This window comes from Colletotrichum scovillei, assembly GCF_011075155.1.
Source record: "Colletotrichum scovillei strain TJNH1 chromosome Unknown Contig00003, whole genome shotgun sequence".
NCBI classification, from domain to species: Eukaryota; Fungi; Ascomycota; class Sordariomycetes; order Glomerellales; family Glomerellaceae; genus Colletotrichum; species Colletotrichum scovillei.
The window spans coordinates 2,435,651-2,461,344 of NW_023336261.1; the positions used below are offsets into that span (position 1 = coordinate 2,435,651).

A 25,694-nucleotide genomic window follows, 5' to 3' on the forward strand; every position below is an offset into this window, starting at 1 on the left:
ATAGCTTTGCTATGCCTCTCAGCTTTGGGGTTCCCAAAGATAGCAGCAGTGATTATGCTCGCAAGCCACGCGGGATGTACACAGCCAACGGCGTGGAGCAGCAGGATGAGGCATTGACGGGAGGATGACAATGCTATCCCGCTATATCCACAACGTCAGCCCTCGGCTCGATGCGATGCTTGGATACCCAATTGCATGTGTACATCAATACCGGAGAAACAAGTCCGCTTTTCTTGCTCGTCGTCCGCTTTTCCGTTTTGTTTTCAGCCGGGAGAAGCGAGTCAATTGGCAAAATGTATTGTGGGTTCGGATGAGGCGGTGGTGGACGGGGGAAAACGAGCATGGCCTATGCTGTCCAAGCAAACAAATGCAAAAACGAATAGCAACATGTCATCAACAATAACAAAAAACCGGGGTGTTCCTTTTTGGAGAAGGTACGGAGTACCTACTCGGGCAGACTGGCAGTGGCAGACACCAACCGGAAAGAAAGAGACATGGACATGGGTGATGAGGGTAGGTACCCGTGGTACCTTCCCGCGGATGCAATGACACCATGGGCCAAGGACTTGGGGCGCTGCGACGGCGGCGAGGAGGAGATCGACAGGAGGTGGAGAAGAGATTGGAGGGATATGATTCGTCAAAGCTCGCTATTCCCGCGTCTAGAGGCCCCCCATAAGGCCCATACTCCGTACTGGAGAAACCGCCAGCCATGGCCCATGACAAAGTCCTGTCGACATCGGATATGGATACGTACCTGCACCTCACCGCGTTACTAATGGATACACCTCTCCAACGTGGATCAACTCACAAAGTCACAAGACGTAAGGGAAGGGGAAATGGGCAAGGGAAAAAAAGAAAGAGACGGTGACATGGGAGAGGGTCGTCCAGACAATCGTACTGTTTGTCCAATGCTCTCGGCCAATTGCCTGAGGTGCTGTCCCACAGTTTCACAGTCTGACGGTAGCAGACAAGGCTTTTTGCTTCGATGGAAGCCTAGGAGGACGACGAGGAGGAAGCACCATGGAACACTCCAGAGACTCAGAGGATGGGGCTTGTGTACATGCGGAGTACATACTTTGCGAGAGAGAGAGAGAGGGCGGAGCTTCACTGACTGTCGGGTCCCCCGGATCGACATTTTCTCTTCGTTGGGTCTCTGTTGAGGCTGCCAGCTGGCGCAGCTGAGAAAGAGCTGAACCAAACACAGAACACTGCCCACCTGTCAATGAGAGGTATGTCCCATCTTCCACTCCAAGTCTGCAATAAGCCTCTTGCCAGCCTGCCAGCTCAAACTCAAAACTCAGGAGCAGAGGTCCTCGTTGGGTTTCTTGACAGCGTAGGGGAAAGAGAAAGACGAGCAAACTTTCTTTCTGCCCGTGGAATCTGATCTGCCAAGGATTCTTACGCTTACCCGGAAGCTTGATGCACTGACGTGGGCAGGCACAGGCAAGGCAAGGTCAATGCAAGCCGCTAGGCATCATGCTTCTTCTCACGGGCCCTTTTCGAAAGATCCTCAAACAGCGCTGATCTCATATTTTCTCTCTTTTTAATTCAGCCCTCATTATTCTTCTCTAATTCCAATATTGCCATCTGAGAGTAAGATTTTCTCTAGCCTGCCACGTCCCGTCTGGAGATGAAGTCAGAACACCACCACGACCACCCCCGGAGGCTAGAGCGAAAAGAGGACAGTGTCGCGAGCCGAACTTCGCTGTATGCGTACATATGTACATGGTATGAGCCGTCATCCGCGGAAGGGGGTGGGCCTCTGTTTGATTTATTGCTATGACGTATGAATGTGGCTGCCCCCTGCCATTGGGAGGTTCCACTCGAAGACCCATCATTAGCATCACTTTCGGAGCCCGGAAGAATTATGCAAGATGAGACGGAGGAAAAAGATGGCATCTCCCGTTGCTCCGGTTCTGGACTGTTCATGCCGGTTCGCAGCTTCGAAGCTTGGTTATCAATGTATGTATGAACTTCGCTTGGTCTGTTAGACCATGGAGAAGACGGGGGGTTGCGGGGGGAGCTCCTTGTTTGGGGTTCCGGCCGTTGGAAATTGGGAGCTCGCTACCTAGCTTGCTAGTCTCCAGGCTCTAGACTCGTACAGGTTGTAGGTAGGGGCTATTATGAGTCTCGACCATTTACTGGGTGGACGAATCTGAGAAGCGTGACAGAGGCGTGGTGGTCTCGAACGGTCGAAGCTTCCCGCCGTGCCGTCTTCCAATCTCCAAGTTCCATGGCAGAACCCTCGTCTGTTCGAAGTTTTGGCCCTTTCCGAATCTCGACGGTGTCAAACCCTTGGCGACAGCCCGCGCCAATGCAGTCCCGTGTGTAAGGGGCGGGAAAATCAAATCTGAATTCCAGATCAGACGTACGAGCAATTGCAGACGGGTACGAACTCCTGCGTCTGTCTGGCTGCCACTTCATGCACGCGCATCCAGTCTCGATAAACTAGAGCGCACAGATTTGTAAAGTCCCGTGAGCCATGAGGAGATTGGGAAGCAAGCGCATGGGAAATGAGTACCTGTTTGCAGCCTTGCTAGCATGAAGAGGGGAGGGGGGGGGGGGCGTGTTTCCGAATCCAGAGCAGCATCAGCAGATTCCTAACCCCAAACTTCCATGGCTCGGAAAGGAAGAGGAGAGAGAATCAAATTGCGTCACAGGATGCCAACGGCCATGGATGGGGGTTACCTACCGTTCGTTTCAAAAACCACACTTCTTTTTTGGTGACGGCGCCGTCGCCTCTTTTCATTTGAAAGTTCGGATTAAGGTGAGGTCAATGCAGAAGGTTTTTTTCTCGCCATCAGGCTAGAAAGTCAATCTGCAAACCAGACGACCCTCGGTCTCTTCGCGTTCTTCTTTTTGAGGTGTCACAAGCCCTGCGAGTCTCCAAGTTCGTGAATATCTGCTACCTACTACCTTACTGTGTGTTACTGTAAGTTTCGGGGACCAAAAGATGAACACTCGAAAATCACTCGAAAATCCTCAAAATAGAAGAAGTCTTGCTCGTAGTAATTTGAACCGAGTTACAATCGTGTGGCACCGCTGGTCAATATGGACGGTATTGTACGACTCTACCTTATGCACCCCCTTGAGACACGTGAGACCCCGTCAAGAATGAAGATGGCTCAAAGCTTGAAGTCTCGAACTTTTCTTCTCAGCACCGCCTATCTATACCTATGCAACTCTCCCTGCCACGCCTGCCTGCCTGTACCTGCTGGCTCGCCGCCTTGCCAATGTCGCACCGTCTTTGCATGTGCAAGACAGGGCAAGAGGCAGCATACGCTACAAATTCTGTGACACTTTGGTCGCACAGAAAATCAATGAGGCTTCGCCCTGTCAATGGAACCGTTCCACTGAACAAGAGTACGGGGCATATCTGTTTACCATCAAAAACTTTCGGGTATTCTCTCAAAGTTCTTCCCGTCTTCGGGTGATTGCACCCATGGATTAGGGAAAAAATGGAGCTTTGTCCGACCACTCGCTTTCCCCAAGTGGCGCAGAGCAATTATACCAGGCATAACAATAAGCATATGTTGTACGCGCCTCGCCTGGGAGACTACCGCGAATTAGCATTCGGAGGCTGTTGTGTCAGCCCAGCAAAACAGTGTACTCCGTAAGCAGGCAGGCAGAAGATGCAGATGAGCGTGACGAGGCAGTCAGCCTTGACGCGGCCGCCTCTCCGTCGTTTCAAGTTCTGTTGAAATACGTTGTTTTGATTGCTTGGTCTAAGGTACTCAAAGCTACGAAAGAGGCACAGAGGATAGGGCCAGAGAAGAGGAATCCTGCCGCAAAGGGATCTGAGAGGGAAAATAGTGTCAGCTCATGTACTGACAATCCCCTCTCCCTTCCCCCCAATTCCCTGGCCTCTATTTGCCTCATCTCGCCCATCCATCGTGCCATCATCCTCTCTCCCTGGCGTTGTGTCCAGACCTTAGGTGTCCCAGACTTTCCCTTCATAACCGAAATGTGCCTAGCCTTGCCGAGCCCGACCAAAGCAGAGAGCGCGACCGCGGCGCCAAGTATCCCGGCCCGCGGCTCCAATCGTATTGATCTGCATGACGCAGAGGCCAGGATGCGAACCTTAATTGGACATGTACCCCACACCCAGAAAGAGACCATCCCCATTTCCTCCATCCCTTTCCACATTTTCTACCGCAAGGGGGCCCAACCCTGTTTGTCTCTCTGGCTCCTCCGGCCGTGGTACATATTACATAATTCTCGTTCCCCAATCGCGAGGAAGGCGAAGAGTCCGCAGTGACAGCAAGTTTCCCCTGCTAACATACCTTTAAGCAGTGAGAGAGTGGCCACCCACCCCCCAATGGCGGTGACGCGTAATCACCGTGTCCGGCATACCTACAGCACGGAGGGTGGATTCATCCCGACCAACCGAAGCCCGTTCTAGTCAGCAATTGGAGTGGATCTTCATTCAGCCCATCCAAATGTTCGACGCCGCTTCTTCCGCAACGTCACTGAACAGTTGGTGTGTGTGGCGGTGTATACGTGGCGTAGTGTTGTGGCGGAAACAAGACAGCTCAGATGTGATGCAGCCCCGTATTCCTCAGATCATGCGAAGTGTGATCAAGGTGCTCAGCCCATATCAAGGTGCTCAGCCCATAACCTGTGCAACTCCCTTCTTAAGTTCGTTGACGATCTCATGCGCTTCTTCCACCGATTTGGCTTCGAAGTCGTAGCGCTTACTCTCGGTATCCCGGTAGATAAACAGCTATTGAGGTCCCTAGTCAGCTTCTGATCATCGTGCGGCAGACCGCCTGGCAATATGGGTGCCAACTCACCTTGAATTGGTTCGGGTGCTTGCTAGACACCTTGCATCCAATTACTTGAGAAATGTGCGCCGTGGTCGTTTTGGAATCTCTCGTCGTGGGTTTGATGTGCACGTACTCTCCATCGATTTCGAATCGCTTTTCGGATTGTGTTATCATCCGGACGGTACGCAAACGCCATACGACCCAAGCCTTGTGATATGCGCTGGTAAGCTCTGCCTGCTTGATGGCCTCTTGAGCCAGCGGGTGACTTCCCATAATATGCGGCTTCTTGGACTTGCGGCCAGGCTGATCACCCACAAAGGGGAGAAGCTTTGGCGAAGCACTTCCAGGGGATCCAGTCATGGCGAGTGGGCCGTCTGTAGCGAAACGGCGTCGATGCAGCTCCAGATCCGACAAGCTGCCGATTGCCGCGACCTTGGTGTCAAGCAGGATGACGGGGCCGCCGCCGGGCATCTTGAGGACATGATTGGCCTTGTCCAGCTGTCTCTTGCGGCAGACCATGTCCAGCACCTCGGCCATGTACGTCTCCGTCGTGGTGTCTAGCGTGACCAGCTGACCAGGAGCCACATCCGTCGAGTGGAGGTGTACGCGCAAAAGCTTCTGTTGACCCCGGCTCGTGTTGGGCGCCGCGGCTGGCGCCTGAGGTGCGTCGGCGAACATACTATGCTGTTGACGATAGGTAGTATTCGTGACAGGGTTCGGGCGAGGCTCTGTGGCGACGGGAAGGAACGAGTTGAGATTCGGCTGCGGAGTGTTGCGCGGAGTCAAGTCTTCATCAACTTCCTCGGCCGGCTCTTCTTCCTCTTGCGGAGTAATACTCTGGTTCTCGGCGTACTCGGATTGACTCGCTTGGACCAATCCAAAGTTATCATAAGTCTTGGAGTTGGCTCGCATTCTTCCGGCAGCTCGGTTGTTTGCTGTGGTGAAAGACGTCAGGGCCTTGTTGCGCTCAAAGGGCGGGAAGTCATCATCGACCTCTCCGTCCTCTTCCACCATTCTCAGCGTGAACCAGTTGATGTTGGCTTTATCGACAGGTATAGGTGGCTGCCGTTTCTCCTCGTTGTATCTCCAAAGTGCAAGGCCAATGAGATCTGCCACAGTGACGGGCCGATCGCCACCCTCGCCATGATGCACCATGCGTCTGATGGGGACTTCAAACGGTTTCGTAGGGCTTTCAGAGAAGGCAGCATAGATGCGGACTGCAATGGGATTGTTCTCGCCCTGGCCCGAAAGTGCCGCAAATCCCTCGAAAGGAACCTTTGGCTTTGTCTTCCGAGCCCTGAGAGCGGCAGAAAGCAGACTCTTAGGTTGAATCATGCTCATGGGCCGAATTGTGCTCATGGGACGAGGTGGTGGTAGAGCCTGCAAGATCCGAGGTGGCGCTTGCGACTTTCGAATAGTAGAGGTTCTCGTGAACTCTCGGGGAGGTGTTCCAACGACTTGCTTGTGCGGGGGAGGCTCCGGGTTCTCAACGGCATCCAGAATAGAGGCCGAGTCGATACTTTCGATGTAGGCGCCAGACATGTCTGATCCGTCGGAATCATCCTCTTCCTCCTCTGGTAGCAACTGCGTGCCAGCGCGCTTGATACCAAGACTAGGTTCTTCAAGAATCTTAGCCTGAAGCTTGACTGACTTGGCCGCAGCTCTAGCTGCCTCTCGCTGCTTGTGGAACCCGGACGCGTCAAACTCGTTCTCGGATGATACCTCGCTGCTGGTCACTGTATCCCTTCGTGCTCTTTCCTTGACGACTTCCAACGCAGATTGCGAGCCTCGACGTGCGCCGGGGGCTGCGCGAGGAGACATAGCTGGGGATTGCTTGATTTGCGATGACTGAATCGGACTGGAGCCGGCCCTCGATCGAACGGGCATCTTGGCGAACTTGATCTGCTGGGCCGCTCGCTGGCCGGCATCATCGTCATCACTCTCATCGCTCAGATCGCTACTATCGTCATCTTCAAGGTTCTCCCGCCGCCTCCTTCTTCTTGTAGCAAGACCGGGGCCAAGCGTATCGGTGCCTCCTCCGGTCAACATTCCAGCTTCGTCGGGCTCATCTTCAAGGGTCACTCCAGCCTGTCTAGGGGCTTGGAAATATTCGGACGCAATCGCGGTTGGAATCGGAGGGGAGTAACATCGTTTGACGAGATCGGGGTTGGCTTGCCATGCGACCGCCTTGAAAGCTGAGGAGTTCATGAACCCCTCATTAAGGGTGATCAGTCGCTCTCCTACTCCATCGGCGATCTCAGTGAGGTAGCCGCAGCGTAGCTGGTACGCAACTAGCCTGTTCAAAAAGTCATCAGTAAAGTAGTTCTCTCAAAGAATGCAATGCCCACGTACTCTTCGTTCTGAATGACCGACATAATGGGCGCTACCGGTCAACGGGGAATGAAAGGAAATGGTCAGTAACGGATCATCCCAAGGGCTGTCAGATCGAAAGAAGCCACGCCCGCGATCGGGAAAAGAACATAATTGCGAGCTCAGCTCACAGAATGGCAAAGGAAGTTTGGTGAGAAATGTGAGGAGAAGGAAACAACTGGCCGCCGAGGGGTAGCTTCGAGATGCGGTCGTACCTCCCTCAGCCTTGTGAAACAGCAGTGTTGAAGATGTGGCTCGTGCACCACAATGACGCACGGTCCTGGACTAGGTGACCAGCCTTGCAGTGGTGCACTCTGCACCTTGTTGACCTGCAGCAGCACTTCACTCTTGCGATCGACATATTTTTCGGCTCTAATCCATATCCACCGAAACGACTTGAAATTCAACAAAGATGGGCTTGGTCGACTACTCAGAATCATCAGGATCAGAGGACGAGGCACCTGTCAAGCCAACCGTCTCTAAGCCAACGACTACTGCCACAGGCAAGAAACCATTCCAAAAAGTCGTCGACCGGTCGAACCCAGGCAAGATCGTCGTCAGTCTGCCATCAACACAACCCGAAGCCTCGAAGGGCTCTCTCCCGAGCGACGAACCTCCAGTGAAGCGCGCGCGGACAGGAAACGGCGGTGGTCGATTCAGCGGCTTCAACTCTTTCCTACCAGCTCCCAAGAACGCTGCTGCGAAGGCCTCTGCTTCGGCGCAAAGCAGCGGCAGCGGCAGCAGCTCATCGCGGCCGGCGTTCCAGCTAAAGACAGGGGCCGAACCTGGATTCAGCAGAGAAAGAGGAGGATCAGACACAAGTGGATTGCCAGGCTCCGGGGCCGACGGGCTCAGTCTGCCCCCGGCCAAAGCCCAAGCGCAACCGTCGATACCAGAAGGGATGAAGCCCCCGGACGAAGTCAAGCTGGTGGGAAAGCCGATGATGTTTAAGCCTCTCTCCGTGGCCAGGAAGACGAAGAAGAAGACAGTGAACTCTATTCCTCCAGGGGCTACGACACAAAAGCCCGCATCGACTTCAACTCAACAGCCGGAGGCTGCACCCGCCCCAGCACCGGCACCAGCGCCAAAGAAGGTCTCCCTGTTCTCCATCGAGCCCGAAGAGACATTGGCAGAAACCGCTGCGTCAGGGACCAGCGGCGCATACGAGCCTCTCTTCGAAACAGAACAGCCGGCAGCAGCGGACAACGGCTACGCAGACTACGCAGCACAAGCACATTTCACGGTCCCGACGACGGCGCCTAACACGTCGGACTCCCTCGACACCATCGCCAACGATCTCAACCTCTCAGCGGCAGCCAGGCGCGAGCTCTTCGGTCGCCAAAAGGGCGGCAACGTCGGCGCCGCGCCACAGACGGCGTCGAGGGTCATCAACTTCAACACGGACCAGGAGTACAGGCACAACGAGGAGATCCGCGCCGCGGGCCAGCAGCAGATCCACAATCCCGTGCGGGCCATCGCGCCGGGCAAGCACAGCCTGCAGCAGCTCGTCAACCAGGTGCAGAACCAGCGCGAGGCCCTCGAGGACAGCTTCGCCAAGGGGAAGAGCAACAGGAAGGAGGCGTCAAGTCGCTATGGATGGTAGAGAGAGGAGACACAAAGTATGATACCCGAAATGATGACAGATCTTTTTTGATGAGAAAATGTTTGTGTTCTTGTCTGAAATTTTAGGGGCTTTTGCCCTTTTTGCGATTTGAATGCAGGTAATGTACATGATGTCTGGCATTGCCCTGACCTGGTATCCCCAGAAGAAGAAAAATGTACTCGTGAAGGTCGTAACACTTGAAAGGGAAGAAAGCTATCTTACACACAGAAGGATGCACCAAACCGCTCCTACATCTTTTTCACATAGTTCAAACACAGCAAGAAAGAAAATGAACAAAATCGCCGCTCAGCAAGTCATGACAGGGGCAGTGCGACCGCCACCCACACCGGCAGGTCCCATGAGGAACCCCCACTCGCCACGAGTGATGGGCGAGATATCATCGTAGCCGTTGGGCGTCATCGGACCCGACTGGCTGCGACGGTCCTCGTGCAGGACCTCGGCAATGGACACGGGGCTCCAGATGGACACGGGCGGCTGACGCTCCGGCCGGGCCGTGAGGTCCTCGTCCTCCTCTGCGACCTCCACGGGCGCAGCCACCATGTTCCTGACGTCAAAGTTTGTCTGCAGCTTTAGGATGGGGCCCTTTGGCGGGGAAGGCGGCTTGGCGATACGGATTAAGTCGTCCGTTGCGGCTACTGTGCCGGCCAGCGTCTCGTCGACCTCGCGCTCGAGTTCCCTCACCGTCCTCGCCACCTGCGCCGCGGCGCCGACGCCTTCGATGGCGCCGACCCTGTCCGGGCCGCCGTAGGCCCTGCGGTACATCTTGTCGACGTCCGCGAGCGCGACGTCGGTGACGCTGAGCCAGTCGTAGGAGCGGAGGATGTCTGCCTTGGCGACTTTGTTGCCGGCGCGGGAGAGGACGAGACGGCGGAGCTCGTCGACGGCATCTTCGAGGCGGAGAGGGGCGTTTGTGCGAGAGTAGCTTGAGAGGGCGGCCTTGAATGTGTAGAGGCGGTCGAGGGAGACGAGGGTGAGGCCCTCTGAGGCGAAGAGGACTTCGTTTTGGACGATGGAGCGGCGGATGAGGCTGCTTGTTAGGCCGCATGCGGAGCCGTCTACTACCGGGGGAAGCCATTCGGTTCTGCAGGGAAGATCGTGTTAGTGGGTGCTCTGTAGGAAGGGGGTCGACGTTGGAGGAAAGGAGCGTACCCAATGCGGAACTTCCTCTCTGCCCGATCAATGGTCTGGCGCAGAGTCCTCTCTTGCTTGTCGGTGAGCAGGTCGGCGTGGACGAGGCGGATGCCAAAGGGGTTGGGCGACATAGGGCCGGAGGCGTCGGTGATGGTGGAAGAGGCCGTCGACGGTGTCATGGGCGGCGGCGAGAGGGGGATGCCGGGCGACAGAGGCCATCTCAGTCTCGGGCCGTTGGTGTCCATGAGGAAGGAGGGAGTGAAGACGAAGCTCTCGGGAGCGTTACTGCCCGCCGATGAGACGGAGGAGACGGAAGAGACGCTGGAGCCGGTGTTTGTGCGGACGAGCTTCTTGAAGGAGGAGACGGGCGATTTCGTGGAGAAGTTGAAGCGGGAGGACGACGACGAGACTGAGGAGGTGCTGGATGCCGAGCCCGGGACGGGCGACATTGTCGGTGAGGAGAGGACCGAGGAGCAGGCCGAAGAGGAGGCGGAGGAAGGGAGGAGGGTGGGGAGCTGGTACTCGCGGCGGGCGACGACGAGGGTGACATGGAGGGCCTTTCTAGCTAGGCGCTTGGAGGCGTACTCGAGAGCCTCGTTGAGATGGGGCGGCAAGTGCTGGACATCGAGAATGGAGGTGCCGGCCTCCAGAGGCGACGAGATGCGACTCTTGAGATCCATTGCGTTGTTGTGTGGGTTTTGATTTAGATGTTTTCCGTTGTCGATGGGAACAATGTAGTAGAAAGCCGAAATAGGGTGACGCCAGGTCGATGAAAGTTACAAATTTAAAAAGGAACTATTCGAAGAGAGTGTGATAAGGAGACACTGAGCGCCAGGCTTAGATTTGCGCGAATGTTGAGAAAACACAAACACCAAAATACTACTGCTGAACATCTTTCTACATCGTGGATGGAAGGGGGAGGATGGATGATGTTATATCAATCAACAAAACCGGCCTGTTGGCAAACTTGCATGTATCACCCCCAAAAAGGGTTAAAAGGGTTTACCCAAAAAAAAATCTGAAACAAGACGCAGAGGAGCACACTCGTATGCAGGAGGAAACCCCCCCTTGTAAGCCCGTCTCGTTGTTGCTGCGATGCAACTCAAAACAGCCTTATGGGTAAAGAGGAAGAATGAGGTGGGCGTGTGGCCGCCGCCTCCTCCTTTGGTGTAAGTGCCCATGGTCCCGAAGGGGAAAGCAGCTATCTGCCGATGTACTTCGTACACGAGGTGTGGATGAGATACCTCGGACGTTGACCCCACTGGCACTTACGAATAGGTACCCTGGACATGGGTCGTCTCTTTCCCTCCCCCCGCAGATGCCGGCCGGTGAGGTAGGTACCTTGGAAATGCACACCCACAATGACCACCACACGAGGTACCCGTCGCATAGAGATGCGGTGAGAAAGCGACATGGAATGACCGCAATACTACGGCGGTGACGATGATGGGAGACATGGAAGACGTAGATCGAAAAAGTGGGATAAAAAAAGGTTTGGCGTGGCGTGGCGTGGCGTGTGTGACAAGGGAAACTCTACCGTCGACTACGTAAGGTGCGTGGGCTACTCATTCAGCGCCAAAGAAAGATGAAACCCGTCTCTTCTAGATGACAATGTTGGACGACGTGGTGCGCCGCGTGCGTATCGTGGCTCTGGCTTTTTGGTCATGGTCATGGCAGGGCCCAGGGGGGGTAACTCACGGAGAAAAGCAGGGGTTTCCAAAGGGGAGGGCGGACGGCGGCGAAGAGAGTACTCAGTGAAAAGGGGAGCTATGGATAGGTGGGCGAGGATTTGTTTCATGATCTTCCTCGTTTTCTCGTCTTTAGTTTACACGCCATGCACGCAACACCACCTTTCCATCATGCCCTTCCCCCCCCCTCCATTCAGGTACCTACCTAGAACCCGGACGGTGACATCCACGCGAAGGCGACAACGAGCTTTCTGCCAAGGAATGTGGGAGACGCTCGCACGAGTGAGGGATGGCATCTGCGAAAGAGAAGCAGAAGAAAAAGGGGTGGGGAATCCTGGAAACAGCAACCGAGAGTGTCCCCCGCCTGTCATCTATCTCAGCCCGTCATCAAACGTGCCGCCAGCCATACCACGCGTTCTCGACCCTTGACCTAGCACCATAACCCGAGGTATACTAATTATTGTGAGGGCCGGTCGTTCAAGTTGAGAGAACTGTCGGCCGTTGTCCCCGATAGGTGAAGTGAGCTAAGCTCGAAGTACCTGACGACCTACGCGTACGACTTCATGCCGCCCGGTAAGCTTGCCTTACTCTTCCTTTGCCTGGGCCTATGGCTGGACTGGGTGAGATGGAGTTTGGTTTTGTCAGTCATGTTCTAAATCAAGACTCGAGAAGGCAAATGAGCGTGACTGAGAACCGTTTCCTCAATGGAAGCTACTGCACTTCCATCACACGACATACCCGCGTCCCCGTACCTAAAATTGAAGACGAAAAATAGGTAAGAATTCCAGAAATAAATCAGATTGCAGAGTTGAAAGAGAGCGAATCAACCACTCCGAATGCTGCCTTATTCTCCGGACACAAGATACGGCCCAGATCAGATGCACCGCTGCGAGCGCATGCATTTTCCCCCCTGGACAACAGTTCATTTGAACGACGGGAGTTATCCTGCAAGAGAGAGAGAGAAAGAAAAAAAAAAGCCGTCTGTCCGCCCTGCTTCTTGGGCTCCTGGCGTGGAATTCATGATTTCATTCCATTTCGTCCAATCGTAGAATTTCCCCCAGCTGCATCACTGCTCTAGCGTCATCTTGTCCCGTCCCTCTGGGCGGCTACGCTGCTATTTTCAGCAATCTGTCACTGGCCGTCTGCCCGCGACAGACCAATCATGTGTCATTCTGACGGAGCGCGGGGATCGACTCTTGGATCGACGTGGGTGGGCGCTGTGTGCCGGTGCAGGGGTGTACGTGCATGATGATTGTGGGGGCTCCCACCTTGGGTACTGTGGTAGGTGTGCTGCTCTGCTCTGCTTCTATCCCATGATTTTCCCATCCCATCTCAAGGATCCCATGGTGCCAGGTGGATCTTCTGCTTGAACCTTGCGCGGGCCCGCCGTTCTCGCCAGCGTCGCAAAAATAGATTGCTGCGTGGCGTGGGCATGGCGTGGCACCGCATGGCATCTCTTTCTTTCTCTTCTACCCTCGCCTTCTCTCTTACCTCGTCCAACGCTTCGGTGAGGTCAGCCCGCTGGGGGTGGAATGGGGTGGAGATGACCGTTTCCAATGTGGGAGCCGGCAATGGCGAACTCGTGGGAGGCGTGGCCGCCAGTAACGGCGAACTCCTTTATTCTTTGTGGAACGCAGGAACAAAGAAGGGAGGGGCATTACCGAACGTTCGTCACAGTAAACACGTAAACGAGGATCGCCAACGACGAAAGAGAATGTTGAACAAAGAACCACTTGGGTAAAGCGGGTTCCCTCTCTTTCGCCCAAACAATGGCACAACAGTCTTCAAACTCTGGCGGGACTAAACCATCACTTACTTTCTCTGTCTCTTCCTTGACTTTCTTTAGTCCGATCGATTCGGGATTTTTGGCGTTGCCGAAAGAGGGAACCGCTAGTGCGGCGGGCGGGAAGTAAATTAATTCCTTCGCCGTTATGGCTATGCCAAGATGCCTCTCAATTGACGTGGGGAATGTGTTAAGCTTCACTCAATTTACTTGACGGTTGGCCGTAACAGGACTTCAACTTGCAGTACATAGTAGGGCCACGGGAAAATAACATCAATAATTCAATATACCCCAGCAAAACAAACCTCTTCGCAGTGACAACGTCTCGTCTCGAGATGCCGCTCGAGATAAATTGCCCCTCCCCGCTCCCCTCGTTCACTCCACCTTTTACCATGTTGTCGGGCTGTGACGAAGAAGCTTGGCGGGTGATCAATCTCATGGTCCCATGTTGTCGGGCTGTGACGAAGAAGCTTGGCGGGTGATCAATCTCATGGTCACTCATCGAGATTGCGACGATGAAAAGAACAGACGAGTTGCATACAGATAGGAAAAAGAAGAGTGGGAGAGTCAGTGACGAGGGCAACTGGAAACGGGGCCAAGGAGCTTGGCGTGTTGGCCTCTTCTTGTCCGTCACTGTTGGAAGCAATTCTTGTCGAGGATACATACAATGGTGCACTAGACCACCTACTAGGTAGGTAGGCAAGGACCAAATGAGAAACACCACCAAAATAATACCAAGAGACAAGAAACGGCCAATATAGAACTGTAAACTCCCCGAGTCGATCATAGGCAGAAAAAAAGAAGGTTTCTTCGAATCCGTCGCAAAAGCCACAACTCCTCATCTTGGCTCTTTTTCGAGCGTCTCGTGACATTATCATCTCAACTACACCCCGTCATCCCATGCCGTATCACGATCGCGATCAAGGCCTATTCTATCCCTATCCTAACCATCGTGTGAAAACTACACACCAGCATCGTCTTCTCTTTCTCTTTCGCCGCGGTTTACATCTTTCTTGGCTCAAACAGCCTGCCAAGATTTTGTCAGTCAGTCAGAGAACTCACACATCACATCGGATCGAGAGAACGAACCTCCAACTACCTTAGCTTGCCTTAAACTTCCCTCCCACCACACTACCAACACCACCAACACCCACCGGCAGCTTTCCCCGCGCCTGCGCCTCGCCTTCATCTGAAGTTGTTCGTATTTGACCACAACCAACTTCTCTATCCTACTCAGAGCATCCCTTACCTAACTGCTCACCTCCTCCCGATGGTGTGGTACACCAAAACTCTGAAGCACGTCACTTCAACTATCCTCCCCCTCCCTCCCTCCCCTACAGTTCATGCACAGCAGCCCGGAGGTCAGGTAGTGTAAACCGAGTGAGCCGAGCCTCATCCCATCATCCCGCCATTTTGATAGCAACCACACGAAACCGTCAAACAACCCGCCAAAACCTGCTTTTCTATTATCCCGACTACTAGCTTCGCGGGTTCCACGGTACTCTTCTCCCCTCCTCACCAGCTGTCGCCTGCGTCATCATCCATCCACCCATCCATCACTCTTCTCAACCCCTCCCCTCCATACCAACGTCACCAACTTTGTTTCGCCCAGCCAAACACCGGCCAAGAGAAATCCCTACTCTACCCCGCGATGACAACCGCCGATTTTACAACTCACCAGCATTACGATCGCCACATTTTCAGAAATTCACTCTCCTGCCTCTCACCCATTCGTCCGACAACAACAAACGGGCATCACGAGATGACCTCACATCCCACCATCACAGTACTTCCTCAAACACCACACCAAAAACATGCCGACGGTCCCGCCAAGCACCGCCCCCGAGACCCCCCGCCCCGGATCATTGCAAGCTCGCCGGTCCCCGATGTGCACCGATATCGATGAGAAGTCCAGACTAGCCCATTGAACACCCATTACCAAAAATTCTCGCTTTCTCATACACCGTAAACGTCACTTGTCATCCATTTGGCAAAAACATCGGATGGGTTCTCCCCTCCTCGGTAGGAAAATCTGGTAAAGTCCTTCAATCGCAGATAGCAACCAGCAGCGCATACCCACCCCCCCCCTCTTTCCACCCATTCACCCCGAGAAAACCTCCTCATTGTACCTTACATCGCCAAGATCCCGGCACTTGCCTCCCTCTCGGCATCAAATCGCAACCTACAGCATCCACTTCCGTGAAATCATCCTCACCTCCCCCTCTATCGGTGCTTCGCTTCTCACTCATCGCGCGGGGGGCCGCTGACCTGCGACCTGCGCGACCCTCAGCCGAACGAGAAACGAGAAACAACCACCTTCACATCCCACCTACCTTACACCATGTCATCACCAGAGGTCTAATTCCGGCCCCTCAGCCGCAACGTCATGAAAATCACTTCCCACAGCGATTGCGCCCAGTCATCCCCAACCTCGGGTCTAAACGCCCCACGGCCAATCGTCAACCTCTACCTACCGATCAAACCCCATAAACGCCGGCCTCTCGCGCAGTATTCCCATACTCCGTAGACAACCCCCACCACATCTAGGCCTGTCATGCCCCTCATCTATTTCCAAAAAGGGAGAAAGAAAATTCCCATCTTCAGAGCCTGATTTGCTTCTCATTCTTTCCAATCTATCTCTGTCCCCAAGAGTACTTCCGTAGATCTCTCCACGTGCCCACCGACAAGGCTTCTCATTCTTTCCAATCTATCTCTGTCCCCAAGAGTACTTCCGTAGATCTCTCCACGTGCCCACCCGACAAGCATGCTGAGCAACCCCCTGTTCCTCACCAATGAAATTCAACCTAGACTTCCACTTTCTGCAAGCTGACCGACCCCCAGTCTATGAACTCCTCACTTACCCCCCTCCCCCTCCATGGCCCGGCGGCTACGAGGGAGCCACAGGACACCACCGTGACCCAATAATCCTCCCGTCACCGTCACTTTAAACTCCTTTAAGCCGCTTGGAAAGAACTAATATTGGAAACAATCCCGTAGCATCATCACTATATTGAACGCTCATCATCACATTACCCGTCTTCATATCCACTCACTAGCAAATGCCGCCGGGTACTACTTGATCTTCCATCGTTTCATCTCACCAGTCATTGTGCAGCTCTTAGCTCTTTACTTTACTCTTCTTCGACTAGGCAAGTGTGCCAAAAATAATTCCTAGACTTGATATCTCTCTATGAGACCCGGCTGCGAGGGTCTTGCTGATAATGCTAATCTCGGCATCAAGACCCATCTCTGGCTCTATCACGCACTTCCTCGCAATCTCCGCATCCGCCTAGTCATCCGTCCAATAAAGAAAAGACCCAGTTTACAGCAATTCGTCAAAGGCCATGATACCCTGTCCCTTCGGCCGTTACTGCCCATCTGCTGGACTTGGAAAACTTTTACCCTTCCTTGGGCCCTCAAACGCCTACACGCCATGTAAATGCAAGAAGCTTCCGCCGTCCATGTATAGCGCTCTCTGCTGCTAATTTCAGAACCCGTCCTTCGTCTCCTAGACGCCTTACGCAGTTGGCCTGTTTCCTACCACGTCGCACCATTTATGTTCACAAGTAATGTCATAGTCGTTCAATTCGTCAGGGTCGCCGGCGGTTTCCGTCACTGGAGGTCTGACTCTGGAAGGTCGCCAGCCGCCTGCATACTGATGTCCGCAATGCTTTCCAATTGCTCGGAGGACCCGCACGAATTCTCCCAGTCTTGACGGCCGTTCAGTCAGCCGTCACGGTTCCGAGCCGAGGGTGTCTGAATCACTGTAGAGTCCTGGAGACATACCGGAGCCCTCATCCTCCAATTCTTCAACCGTCATGCGGCGCAATGGCTCAAGGACAGCTAGCATTGAGTGTTAGCAGTGACCCCATCGTCAAATACTTGATTACTTACAGTGGTAGAGATTTTGGTACTCTGCAAAGGTAATGAGGCGATCATTTTCAAGTCCCAGATCGACCCCAAAGAAGGGTTCACACTTGGCAATAATGGCCTGGAGGTGCTCGGTGGAATGCTTTGCCACCTGAGCGCGTCGCTTGACAAAGTATTCTTGAAGGTATACCAGGCAGCTCATGGCAAGCTTCCGTGCCGTTGCGTTTATAGCTGCCGCCAAACTCTCGTCTTCACCATCGAGCAAGTCATGATTCTCGAACCACATATAGAGGAGGGTTTCCGTGCCCTGTCGCACATCTGCGTCGTAGTAGCCCAACAGAGGAGGTGCCCACATAGGGATAAACTCGACGTATTGAGGATACCGCAGAACCCGAATCTCCTCTCTTTCGTTCTGCAGATGCACATAGGCAAGTCGGAAAAACTCCAGAAAGGCCTGTCCGTCCGTGTTTTGCAGTGCCCTGCACTGGAATGCTATCGTGCGGAAGAGGGCCTGGATATTGGCTGCGTTTCTGCTCTCTTGGGAGTATAACGCAGCAGCTCTGATGTAGGGCGCGTTGGAATACTGTACTGCGCCGCCTGTTATCGTATTTCTGAGGAGTGTGAAGACTTTGTTATCCATGTCGGGGCTCAGGTTAATGATCCTTTTGATGATCGATGTTGTGTAAGCAGGCTCTTGGTCGATATCGATCAGCTTTTTGACAAAAGTACTGCCTGCGTCTAGCTTCCACTCGTGGGTTAAGACGTTGATCTCTTCTGGGGTCCATGACATTTTTGGCGCCTGATGTTCCATGTAGATATCCAATCGCATCTCGGCACTTTCGACGATTGTGTGAACGTCAAGGACATCCTCTAGAGCGTCCATGAAGTGGTCGATCAGCTGGATGATCATTTCGTACGATGTTGAGCGCGTATTGCTGATGCGACGAATGACGTTCGTAAGCATTCGAGCGTAGTTGCTGGGAAGATCCATGTTGGCATCAGCAAAGACAATGCGTAGCACCCTGTAGAACCAATTTTCCGCCATGAGCACAGCAGTCTCCATCGTGCCCAATTGCGCAAAGGCTAGGATAGTTTGGAAAACTTCAGGCCATGACCTGATATTAGCGTGGAAGTTGTTCCATAGCGCCTCGAGCAGCTGAACGCACTGCATTATGACAGGGTCTTCGACCAGCTCGTCCTGTGACAGCCCCCACATCTCTGGCCTAGAGGTTTTGATCTGCCGCAGGGCCGTGAGGAAGAGACTGCCGATCGAGTATCTGATGGCCGGGTCCGGGTTTCTCTGCAAAAGTTGCCGGAATGCTTCGTGCCTCTCCTGGAAGTAATCGAAGAAGTCCGCAGCGCAATTAGCACAGTTGACAATGGCATGCTCAATCTCGTCTCGATATTCTTCAAAGTCGGGGAGGTCTTTGGTTCGGGATGCAACTTGGTCAAGGTGGCCAAGAAACATGAACATCGCATGCTGCTCAACGACGTGTGTGTCAGAACATTTCCCACCATTTCGCATCATGGCATGTTGGAACACCCGGAGCACGAATTTCGAGTGGTTTGGGTCGTAGAGACAGTGTCTCCGTAGGAGCAACGTATTCTCCCCGTTGATATGATCGATGACTTCGAGTGGGACCTCGACCTTCAATGGGGTCGGCATAGATTGGCGTTGCAACTTCTCTTGCTCTGCTTTCAAAACCGAAGACCGTTGGTAGAAGAGCATGTATGCACTATACGTCTTGTCGTAAGCTATGCCGGTTTCCAGAGACCCATCCGTGCCACCAAAAGTCGACTCTTCCATCTTGGCTGGGTCCCAAGGCGTGACAAGGTCGTCATTGAACTCAAACCAAGCCTCCGAGGAGGCCGCAGTCGGTCTTTCCCGGATGTATGAGTAGTAATGACCGGATTCTGCCGTACCAGCGTGAACGAGCACACCGACCAACTCGAACATATCCTCTTCACCAGGCTCGGAAGGAGAGTCAAGATGTCCAACAGTGTAGGGCCGCATGTCGATTTTGGTTGGAAACGAGAAGTAATCGTTGATCTTGCTTCTCATAAGAGTCCGCAGGTTGAAATCGAATCGTTTGAGATGGAAAATCAGATTATCCGGAATGTCCTTCAAACAAGCCCTCTTCACTGCGTCCACATGTCGGTCGCAGCTCGAGCATTTATACTTGTTGTCTCCTTCCATGATCTCCCCGTCGACATAAGCCTGGAGACTATCTTGGAGGGTGCTCTTGCCCTTGATGTCGCACTGAATCGCCGAGAATGGCTCTAGTCGGTCAGAAACATGTTCGCACTCCTTGGAGGCGACTTGCTGTACGAGCTGACCGCCGTAAAAGGATCTTAGCGTTTTTCTGTCATCTGCTGTTGAAAGCTGTCCCTCCCAGCGATCAAAAAGCAGGTTGTAGAATTCGTCGACATCCATCTGGTTGTGAACGTCGATGACGGTCTCTTCATATGTCTTGATCGACCCGACAAGGAGGCTAGGATCGATGAATTTTCGAGAGCTCTCCTGCATGAAAGCGAAGAGTTTGCGCGTCTCTCTGAGCAGACCGTGGGTGTTCGATTGGGCTGGGATGCGGGCGTTCATCATGAATTGACGGAAGCCTGTGTTCATGAAGAGCTGTGTGAAGAGCGAGTTCAGATAGCAAGTGTTGGACAGATTGCGGAGCCCGGCATAGCCACAAGGAGCCCTCACGGCAGACATCCTGTCGAATGAAGGCTGTAATTCGTAGAGATATGGATCTGTCCTTCTGCATAAGCCGCGCCCCTCAGTAGTAAAGGAATGGGTAAGCAAACCGTTATCAAACTCATCGAACGGAACCAGCGATTCAAGGGCTTCAATCAAAGCGAGGAACTCGTATTCTCGGTCGCGTACTAGGTCGAAGATGATCTCGGCAAGAATTCCTCTAGTATTCGTCGACAGGAGAAAATTTCGAATCGAACTCAGGCTATGCTGCCCTGGTTGCGGAAATAGGTGTTTCCAGAACAGCTTTCGGCCAAGGTTTCTGCGTTAATAGTCAATATCGATGCGGAGTATTGCACGGTACCCTGTTATTCACTCACGCTGGAAGGCTGCTTTCCAAATCCACGTCCGATCCCTCGTTAAGGCAACTCTGGATAAGTTTTACTAAACCATTGGCCACAGCATCTTCGGTCCCGGCTTGTCCGAGTCGCTTGACATGGTCAGCACATTAATCTAAATAGTCCGTCACAGCGCTGCTTACCTCGGTAGAATCGTGCTCGAGCAGTAGCCTGCCACAGTCGCTGGCCAAAGCAGGAATGTCCGCAACGGCAGCTTCATCGAATGCCATCTCACGTAGCAGGACGAGTGACAAGTCAAACACCTGCTGACACTGTTTAGGAGATTTTGCTGCTCTAATTATCAGTCGGTGCAACATTGGCCACAAGAATGCGCAGAACGAGTTGGTATTCGTGTTGGGTCTATTCGATATGTCAGAGCTTAGCACATGCTCTCCAGTATGCAATACGTACTCGTAGGGCACGATGACTCTTTCTTCCAATAGCTTGGCGACGTTTGCACGAATTGCATCTGAAGGTTCATCGAGGAGCAAGATTCCCATCAACTCTTCGAGGTCAGGCAACGCTTTCAGAGACATCCAGAAGGCAGAGTCGACGGCTGCGCTTCGAAGAATGGCCGAAAAAGTCGATGCGATGAGGGGAATCAAGCCGCTGTGGCTAGGAGCAGACACCGCGGACCGAAGAATCTCGACGAGGCGGTCTGCAGGCGCCATAGCTACCGGCTTGGGCCGTACATCGAGCTCGTCGATATCAGGGTCTATTGCGAAGTTAGATTGTCCAAGTCTTCAAGATCTCCGCAACTCACCTCTGAAAGTCAGTCCGTAGACGTTCATGAAGTTGTAAGTCAGACGGTTCTGGAGAGCTCCAGAGGCACAGTCTCCAATGATTTCACGATCGGAGATCGCCGCTACAACCAGTGCCCTCACCCTGACGAGCGCGTCTAGATACGCGTCCACATCTGCATCAACGGCATCGGTAAGTGTCGCTGTAGCCTCGGTCAGTCGACGGCCGGCAGCTCGTATGTACTCCGTCATGGCGTACAGGGCATATAGCGACTTGAATGGCTGGCCCGATGGAAAAACTTGTCGATATGAGGCATCTGACGAATCGAAGGTAGCCAACATGTGTGTATCGGCAGGCAACCCCGTGAGAAACGTGTGCATCTGTAACTGAGTTAACTTTTTGAGACCTGGCCTGGACAATTCGAGTGCATACCTCTGTGGCAATAGCCTCTTTCATACTCAAATAGTCCCAAAGCTGCTCGAAGTGGCCCAGGATTTCTATTTCCAAGAGGGAGGCACCTGGCTTGATTCTAGACGCCATGGCTGTACCATTCTCCTCCCGTTTGACCAGGATGAGACCATCGTGAATTTTCAAGTCTTCGAGAGACTGACAAACGTTATTTTCGTTGGGTGCAAACGGGTGGCCACGGTAGTAAATACGGTAGTTATCGAAGCCCGTTGCTTGCCTGATAGTCGCTAAAAGGGAGGCGGCTGTATTCTGTCGTCCGACTTCGAGAGGAATGATGTCTGTCTGCTTGTTCCCATCAAAGGACTGGACTTTGAGCTCAGCTGACTCTCCTTCGGCTATACTCGGCGAGCCAGGTGTCAAGGCGCGGAGGTCGGGAGCAGAGAAGTGATCCTTGGCTTGGTGAGCTTTCATAAAGTGCCGCAGAACCGCAAGAGATCGGCTGAAAGTTCGCTCTTGTTCTAAAGTCTGCTCCTCGGTTGATATGACAGCCATAGACTCATCGTCGCTAGGATTGCTGCCGTTGGAAGCCTCCAGCCGCTTCGCAGCGTCTAGCATCTGCTCGAGGCATCGATTTACGAGGCCCAGATGAACCTGGCAAGCTCTGTGATGAGGGTATGCCATAATAGACTTACTATCGACATAGATGTCACCTACGAGCGTCTGAATCGCAGCATCCACGAATGTCAGGTCTTTGGCAACCATAACTCCATCTTCAGCGTCGAGGATCATGCGCCAAAGCTGTTCAACTCCGCTCTGCGCGAGACTCTCAAGGTCATCCAGTATGATATCATTGATGTCATTGACACGCGGAAGAACGGCGTTTCTGACAAATTCCAATGCTCCTCCGCAGAGACAATCGCGAGGAAGATGCGGTAGGTAGTCGCTAAAGCAGACTGATAGGAAAGGGTTGCCAAATGCTGTTTTGGGGAGGGAGTTCAAGATTTTCCAGCCATCGTCCCGATCGTCTTGACTCGCTGCACCATAGCCCACAAGCATATCCCAAAGGCGTGGACCCAGGTCTGATGTGACTGTTGATGGCTCGTAAGCCAGGATATTGGTAATGAGATCTCTTCGAGAATGGTTGGCCGCTCCGCCGAGGGTCCTTCTGATGCCATTGTGCTTCCCTTGCTCAATCGCATGCTCAAGTTCATCAATAAGCAATGATGTCAAGTTATGGTCTGTCGTCAAGGTTCGTAGCTCGGACGCCACGGCAGGCCGTAATGCCATTGAGAGACATGACAAAGTGCCCAATGTCGTCGACGTCTTTGCAGCAATATCTTTGATGCAGTCGAGGTAGATCTCTTTCCGCACCTCGGGTTCAATACCGTCTCTCACTAGTTCTCTGAACTTGTTCATTGCAAAGTGATGAACGTCTGGGTAAGCAACGACCGAATCCGAAACATATATCGAGGATTCTCGCAAAAGTCGGATGCAGATACTCAACGGCAGCACGCTCTGCGACTCGCCCGCAATCTGGGTTTTGTGCTGAAGAGACTTCAGGCTTTGGTCGCAAAGTCCCCGTAAAGATGCGGTGAAATTCTCGATGGGCAAGGTTTGCATCTTCTCGCACAAGTAATGCAGCTCCTCCTTGGAGAACAAGTTTGTGATGCCCGTTGTCATGCGAATCAAGGCTTCTGAAACTCGTGGATCTTGAGCAGTGGTGATGGTCTGCCATAGCAGATCGGTTTGCCCGCTACGATATAGGCGAGTAACGACCAGGAACCCGACGATATTACCGCTCTCGACTGTGATTTCGGGATGGCATGTCGGTCCCAAGATGTAGTCGACTAACTTGGTTCGAAGAAGGTACTCGGCCACGTAATTCAAAAACTGCTTGCACTCCTCATCTTCATTGTCGCTGTACCTCTTCCAGCAAGTAACCAGATCATGGCACATGTTCGATGCTGCCAGGACACGCAGCTGCATCTGACTCGACGTGATGAGCTTTCCGTATATTCCAAGTCGCCATTCCAGCGAGATGGCCTCTGGGATGAATTTAGAGGGCAACTCAGGATGTTTTTGCTGGTACGCTCTCAGACGTTCTGTGGCCAGCCTGTGTTCACCGCTGAGGCAGATTTTGAAAACTTCCGAAAGCGAATGAATGAGATTTGTTGTCGTGTCGTTTGTGAGCTGAGTTACCTTGTTTTCGATCGTTGCGGAAAAGGCATTGGAAGCTAGGTTGTACAGCAAATGACCGTCCGCCACTCTGACTTTCGCCATCTCTAGGCTCTGAGGGGAGGCTTCTCGGTGGATACCCTGAACAACCTTTTGAAGGATATGTGCAGCGACGCTGCAAATCGGCGCGAGTACGTCCATCAAATGTTGATATCTCGGCGCATTGCTCAAGTGCATCTGAGCTAGCTTGATCAATCCTTTGATACCACCAATTCCCGCCTGGAAAGTGTTCAGCATGTCGGTGCTGAGCAGCTCTTCGTCAGGTATTTGGCCGTTCTGAGCCCGGCTATGTTCTCTCTTAGCGAATGACGTCAAGGGCTGCAAAAAGCGAAAGAGAAGAAATTCCGGTTGGCGCCGTTCGTCGCCTGGAGACATCTGAAAAGCCTGAGCTGTGATGAAATCGAATTCGACAAAATGAGCGGTCATCCTGGCATAGGCGTGAAAAAATTGGCCAATCGTTTGCCGTGTTTCCAGTGGAATAGGATGTCTGAAGAACGTGTGTGAGCAAGTAATCATTTCAATAAGACGCACCAGAGTACTTACTTTCTAGTCGCCAAAGCCCAGGCGATTTCGGGAAACATGTGCCAAAAGGTCTGATAAGCCACTTGGGAATCGTACGCGACCCTGCCACCAACGAGGCCAACGTATTTAACGTATGAGACCATCCAGGCATACAGAGACTCTAGCACAGCTTCTTCCGGGGGCGCTTCTATTCTCAGTTAGACCGGTACAAGCTTTCTCGAGCTTTAGCTTGAGCTGCACAGCACTCACGGGAACTCAGATATTGAACTAGCTTCGTGACAGTATCAGGAAGTGACTCGTGAGCCTCGTTGTACGGAAAATCGGGGGTCGGGTCGAAGGATGCAGCATCCTCGCGAATGATACTGACATCGTCGTCGTACGGAGCATCCTGGTCATCGTCGGTTATTGCAACCACCTCGACCTCGGGGCTCTGTGGGCTTGACGACGAAGAAGGTGGGGTATCTGTGATCTCGATAGGAGCTTGCGCCATGTCGACTTCGCCCAGGTCTTCAACACTCTTCTTCACACCTTCCGGAAGTTCAGTCGGTGGGTCTGTTATGTTCCGGGGTGTCGGCGAGACAGGAGAAGAGGAGAGAGGATCGGGCTGGGTGGCATTGCGTAGGTTTATCGTGACCCGGCTAGAGGAAGGTTCTGTCGGAGGCTCTCGAGCTGTCGACTGCCGTTCTGGTGTTTGCGGGGTAGAGGAATGCGTGTCTATCTTCATGGCAGAGTCTTGTGTGGCAGCTTCGTCGGGGCGGTTTGCCGCTGGTGAGCTTGAGGTATCGATGCTCGCTTTGGTACTGTCGACGGAGAGGCTCCGGGAGCCACCAGACATGGACGTTCGGCGTCGTTTCCTAGAAGAATCGTCGCCGTCGGTGAAGGGGTTCGGCCTCGTTGAGCTAGGCTCTGAGGAGGCTGCGCGATCTGGTGCTTCCGAGGAAACTGTTGGTAGGTCCATCTGGTTGATGCAATGAAGTATTGCAGCGCGGGTCCTGGAGCTCCAGAGACGTCACTCGGGCGCGAGAGACGGCTCGGTAGCAGCTGGTCAAAATTAGCATGTGGGTTCTTTTGTCGGCTGGTAGTGATGATGGGAACCGCGATGGAGGTATGTTGGCGCAGTGAGGATGGGGGTTTTTTTTTTTTCCTCTTGGAGAAGTGGATAACAGATGGTGATCAGGCTGCAGCAGCTTGATCCCTCAAAGTAAAGGCGAGAGAAGGTAAGGTGAAAAAGTCGGGGAGGTCGGCGCTAAGATGTCAAGGTGAGGGTGACAGTGACGATAGCAATGTGCAGGCTGAGGTCTAACGCAGTAGGAACGTCAAATGGAAAGCATACGGCGGCGTGTCGAAGGTGGGCTTTTTTGGGGAGGGAGCAGGGGTTGCACGTCGGTCCTTTCGGGTGCTTAAAAGAGACGCGGTGCAGGCGTGGAGGACGTGAATCCACTAGAGCTAAGAGCTTTGGAGGG

The 25,694-nt window shown here is 53.3% G+C and overlaps 4 protein-coding genes across 4 annotated transcripts; 1 reads left to right on the forward strand and 3 right to left on the reverse strand.

Annotated features, from left to right (window-relative positions):
• Positions 1-3,781: 3,781 nt before the first annotated feature.
• Positions 3,782-7,337, reverse strand: HER10_EVM0004395 (stress-activated map kinase-interacting protein). Its single transcript, XM_035474043.1, has 3 exons — positions 7,119-7,337; positions 4,794-7,062; positions 3,782-4,723 (listed from the first exon to the last, which is right to left on the reverse strand). Exons 1-3 carry the CDS (start codon positions 7,139-7,141, stop codon positions 4,607-4,609), a joined length of 2,409 nt encoding a protein of 802 aa, XP_035335934.1. The 5' UTR covers positions 7,142-7,337; the 3' UTR covers positions 3,782-4,606.
• A 154-nt stretch (positions 7,338-7,491) lies between these two features.
• HER10_EVM0011065 (uncharacterized protein) lies at positions 7,492-8,767 on the forward strand. Its single transcript, XM_035480507.1, has one exon. The coding sequence runs from the start codon at positions 7,549-7,551 to the stop codon at positions 8,737-8,739; it is 1,191 nt and encodes a 396-aa protein (XP_035336534.1). The 5' UTR covers positions 7,492-7,548; the 3' UTR covers positions 8,740-8,767.
• A 40-nt stretch (positions 8,768-8,807) lies between these two features.
• HER10_EVM0001255 (uncharacterized protein) lies at positions 8,808-11,003 on the reverse strand. Its single transcript, XM_035471010.1, has 2 exons — positions 9,910-11,003; positions 8,808-9,841 (listed from the first exon to the last, which is right to left on the reverse strand). Exons 1-2 carry the CDS (start codon positions 10,569-10,571, stop codon positions 9,046-9,048), a joined length of 1,458 nt encoding a protein of 485 aa, XP_035335635.1. The 5' UTR covers positions 10,572-11,003; the 3' UTR covers positions 8,808-9,045.
• A 5,375-nt stretch (positions 11,004-16,378) lies between these two features.
• Positions 16,379-25,653, reverse strand: HER10_EVM0001899 (ubiquitin carboxyl-terminal hydrolase). Its single transcript, XM_035471632.1, has 11 exons — positions 24,481-25,653; positions 24,253-24,418; positions 21,499-24,196; positions 21,089-21,446; positions 20,737-21,040; positions 20,469-20,685; positions 20,308-20,417; positions 20,041-20,249; positions 17,257-19,986; positions 17,149-17,205; positions 16,379-17,072 (listed from the first exon to the last, which is right to left on the reverse strand). The coding sequence occupies exons 1-11, from the start codon at positions 25,187-25,189 to the stop codon at positions 16,975-16,977; spliced, it is 7,656 nt and encodes a 2,551-aa protein (XP_035335697.1). The 5' UTR covers positions 25,190-25,653; the 3' UTR covers positions 16,379-16,974.
• Positions 25,654-25,694: the final 41 nt, after the last annotated feature.

Coding starts and splice junctions, on each gene's coding strand:
- HER10_EVM0011065 (XM_035480507.1), top strand. CDS start 7,549: ATGGGCTTGGTCGACTACTCAGAATCATCAGGATCAGAGGACGAGGCA.
- HER10_EVM0001899 (XM_035471632.1), bottom strand. CDS start 25,189: ATGGACCTACCAACAGTTTCCTCGGAAGCACCAGATCGCGCAGCCTCC. Junction 19,987..20,040: donor GTTCGATGAGTTTGATAACG/GTTTGCTTACCC, acceptor GCAGAAGGACAG/ATCCATATCTCTACGAATTA. Junction 17,206..17,256: donor GTACCAAAATCTCTACCACT/GTAAGTAATCAA, acceptor ACTCAATGCTAG/CTGTCCTTGAGCCATTGCGC.
- HER10_EVM0004395 (XM_035474043.1), bottom strand. CDS start 7,141: ATGTCGGTCATTCAGAACGAAGA. Junction 7,063..7,118: donor TCGGTCATTCAGAACGAAGA/GTACGTGGGCAT, acceptor CTTTTTGAACAG/GCTAGTTGCGTACCAGCTAC. Junction 4,724..4,793: donor AGCACCCGAACCAATTCAAG/GTGAGTTGGCAC, acceptor GGACCTCAATAG/CTGTTTATCTACCGGGATAC.
- HER10_EVM0001255 (XM_035471010.1), bottom strand. CDS start 10,571: ATGGATCTCAAGAGTCGCATCTCGTCGCCTCTGGAGGCCGGCACCTCC. Junction 9,842..9,909: donor GAGAGGAAGTTCCGCATTGG/GTACGCTCCTTT, acceptor TCTTCCCTGCAG/AACCGAATGGCTTCCCCCGG.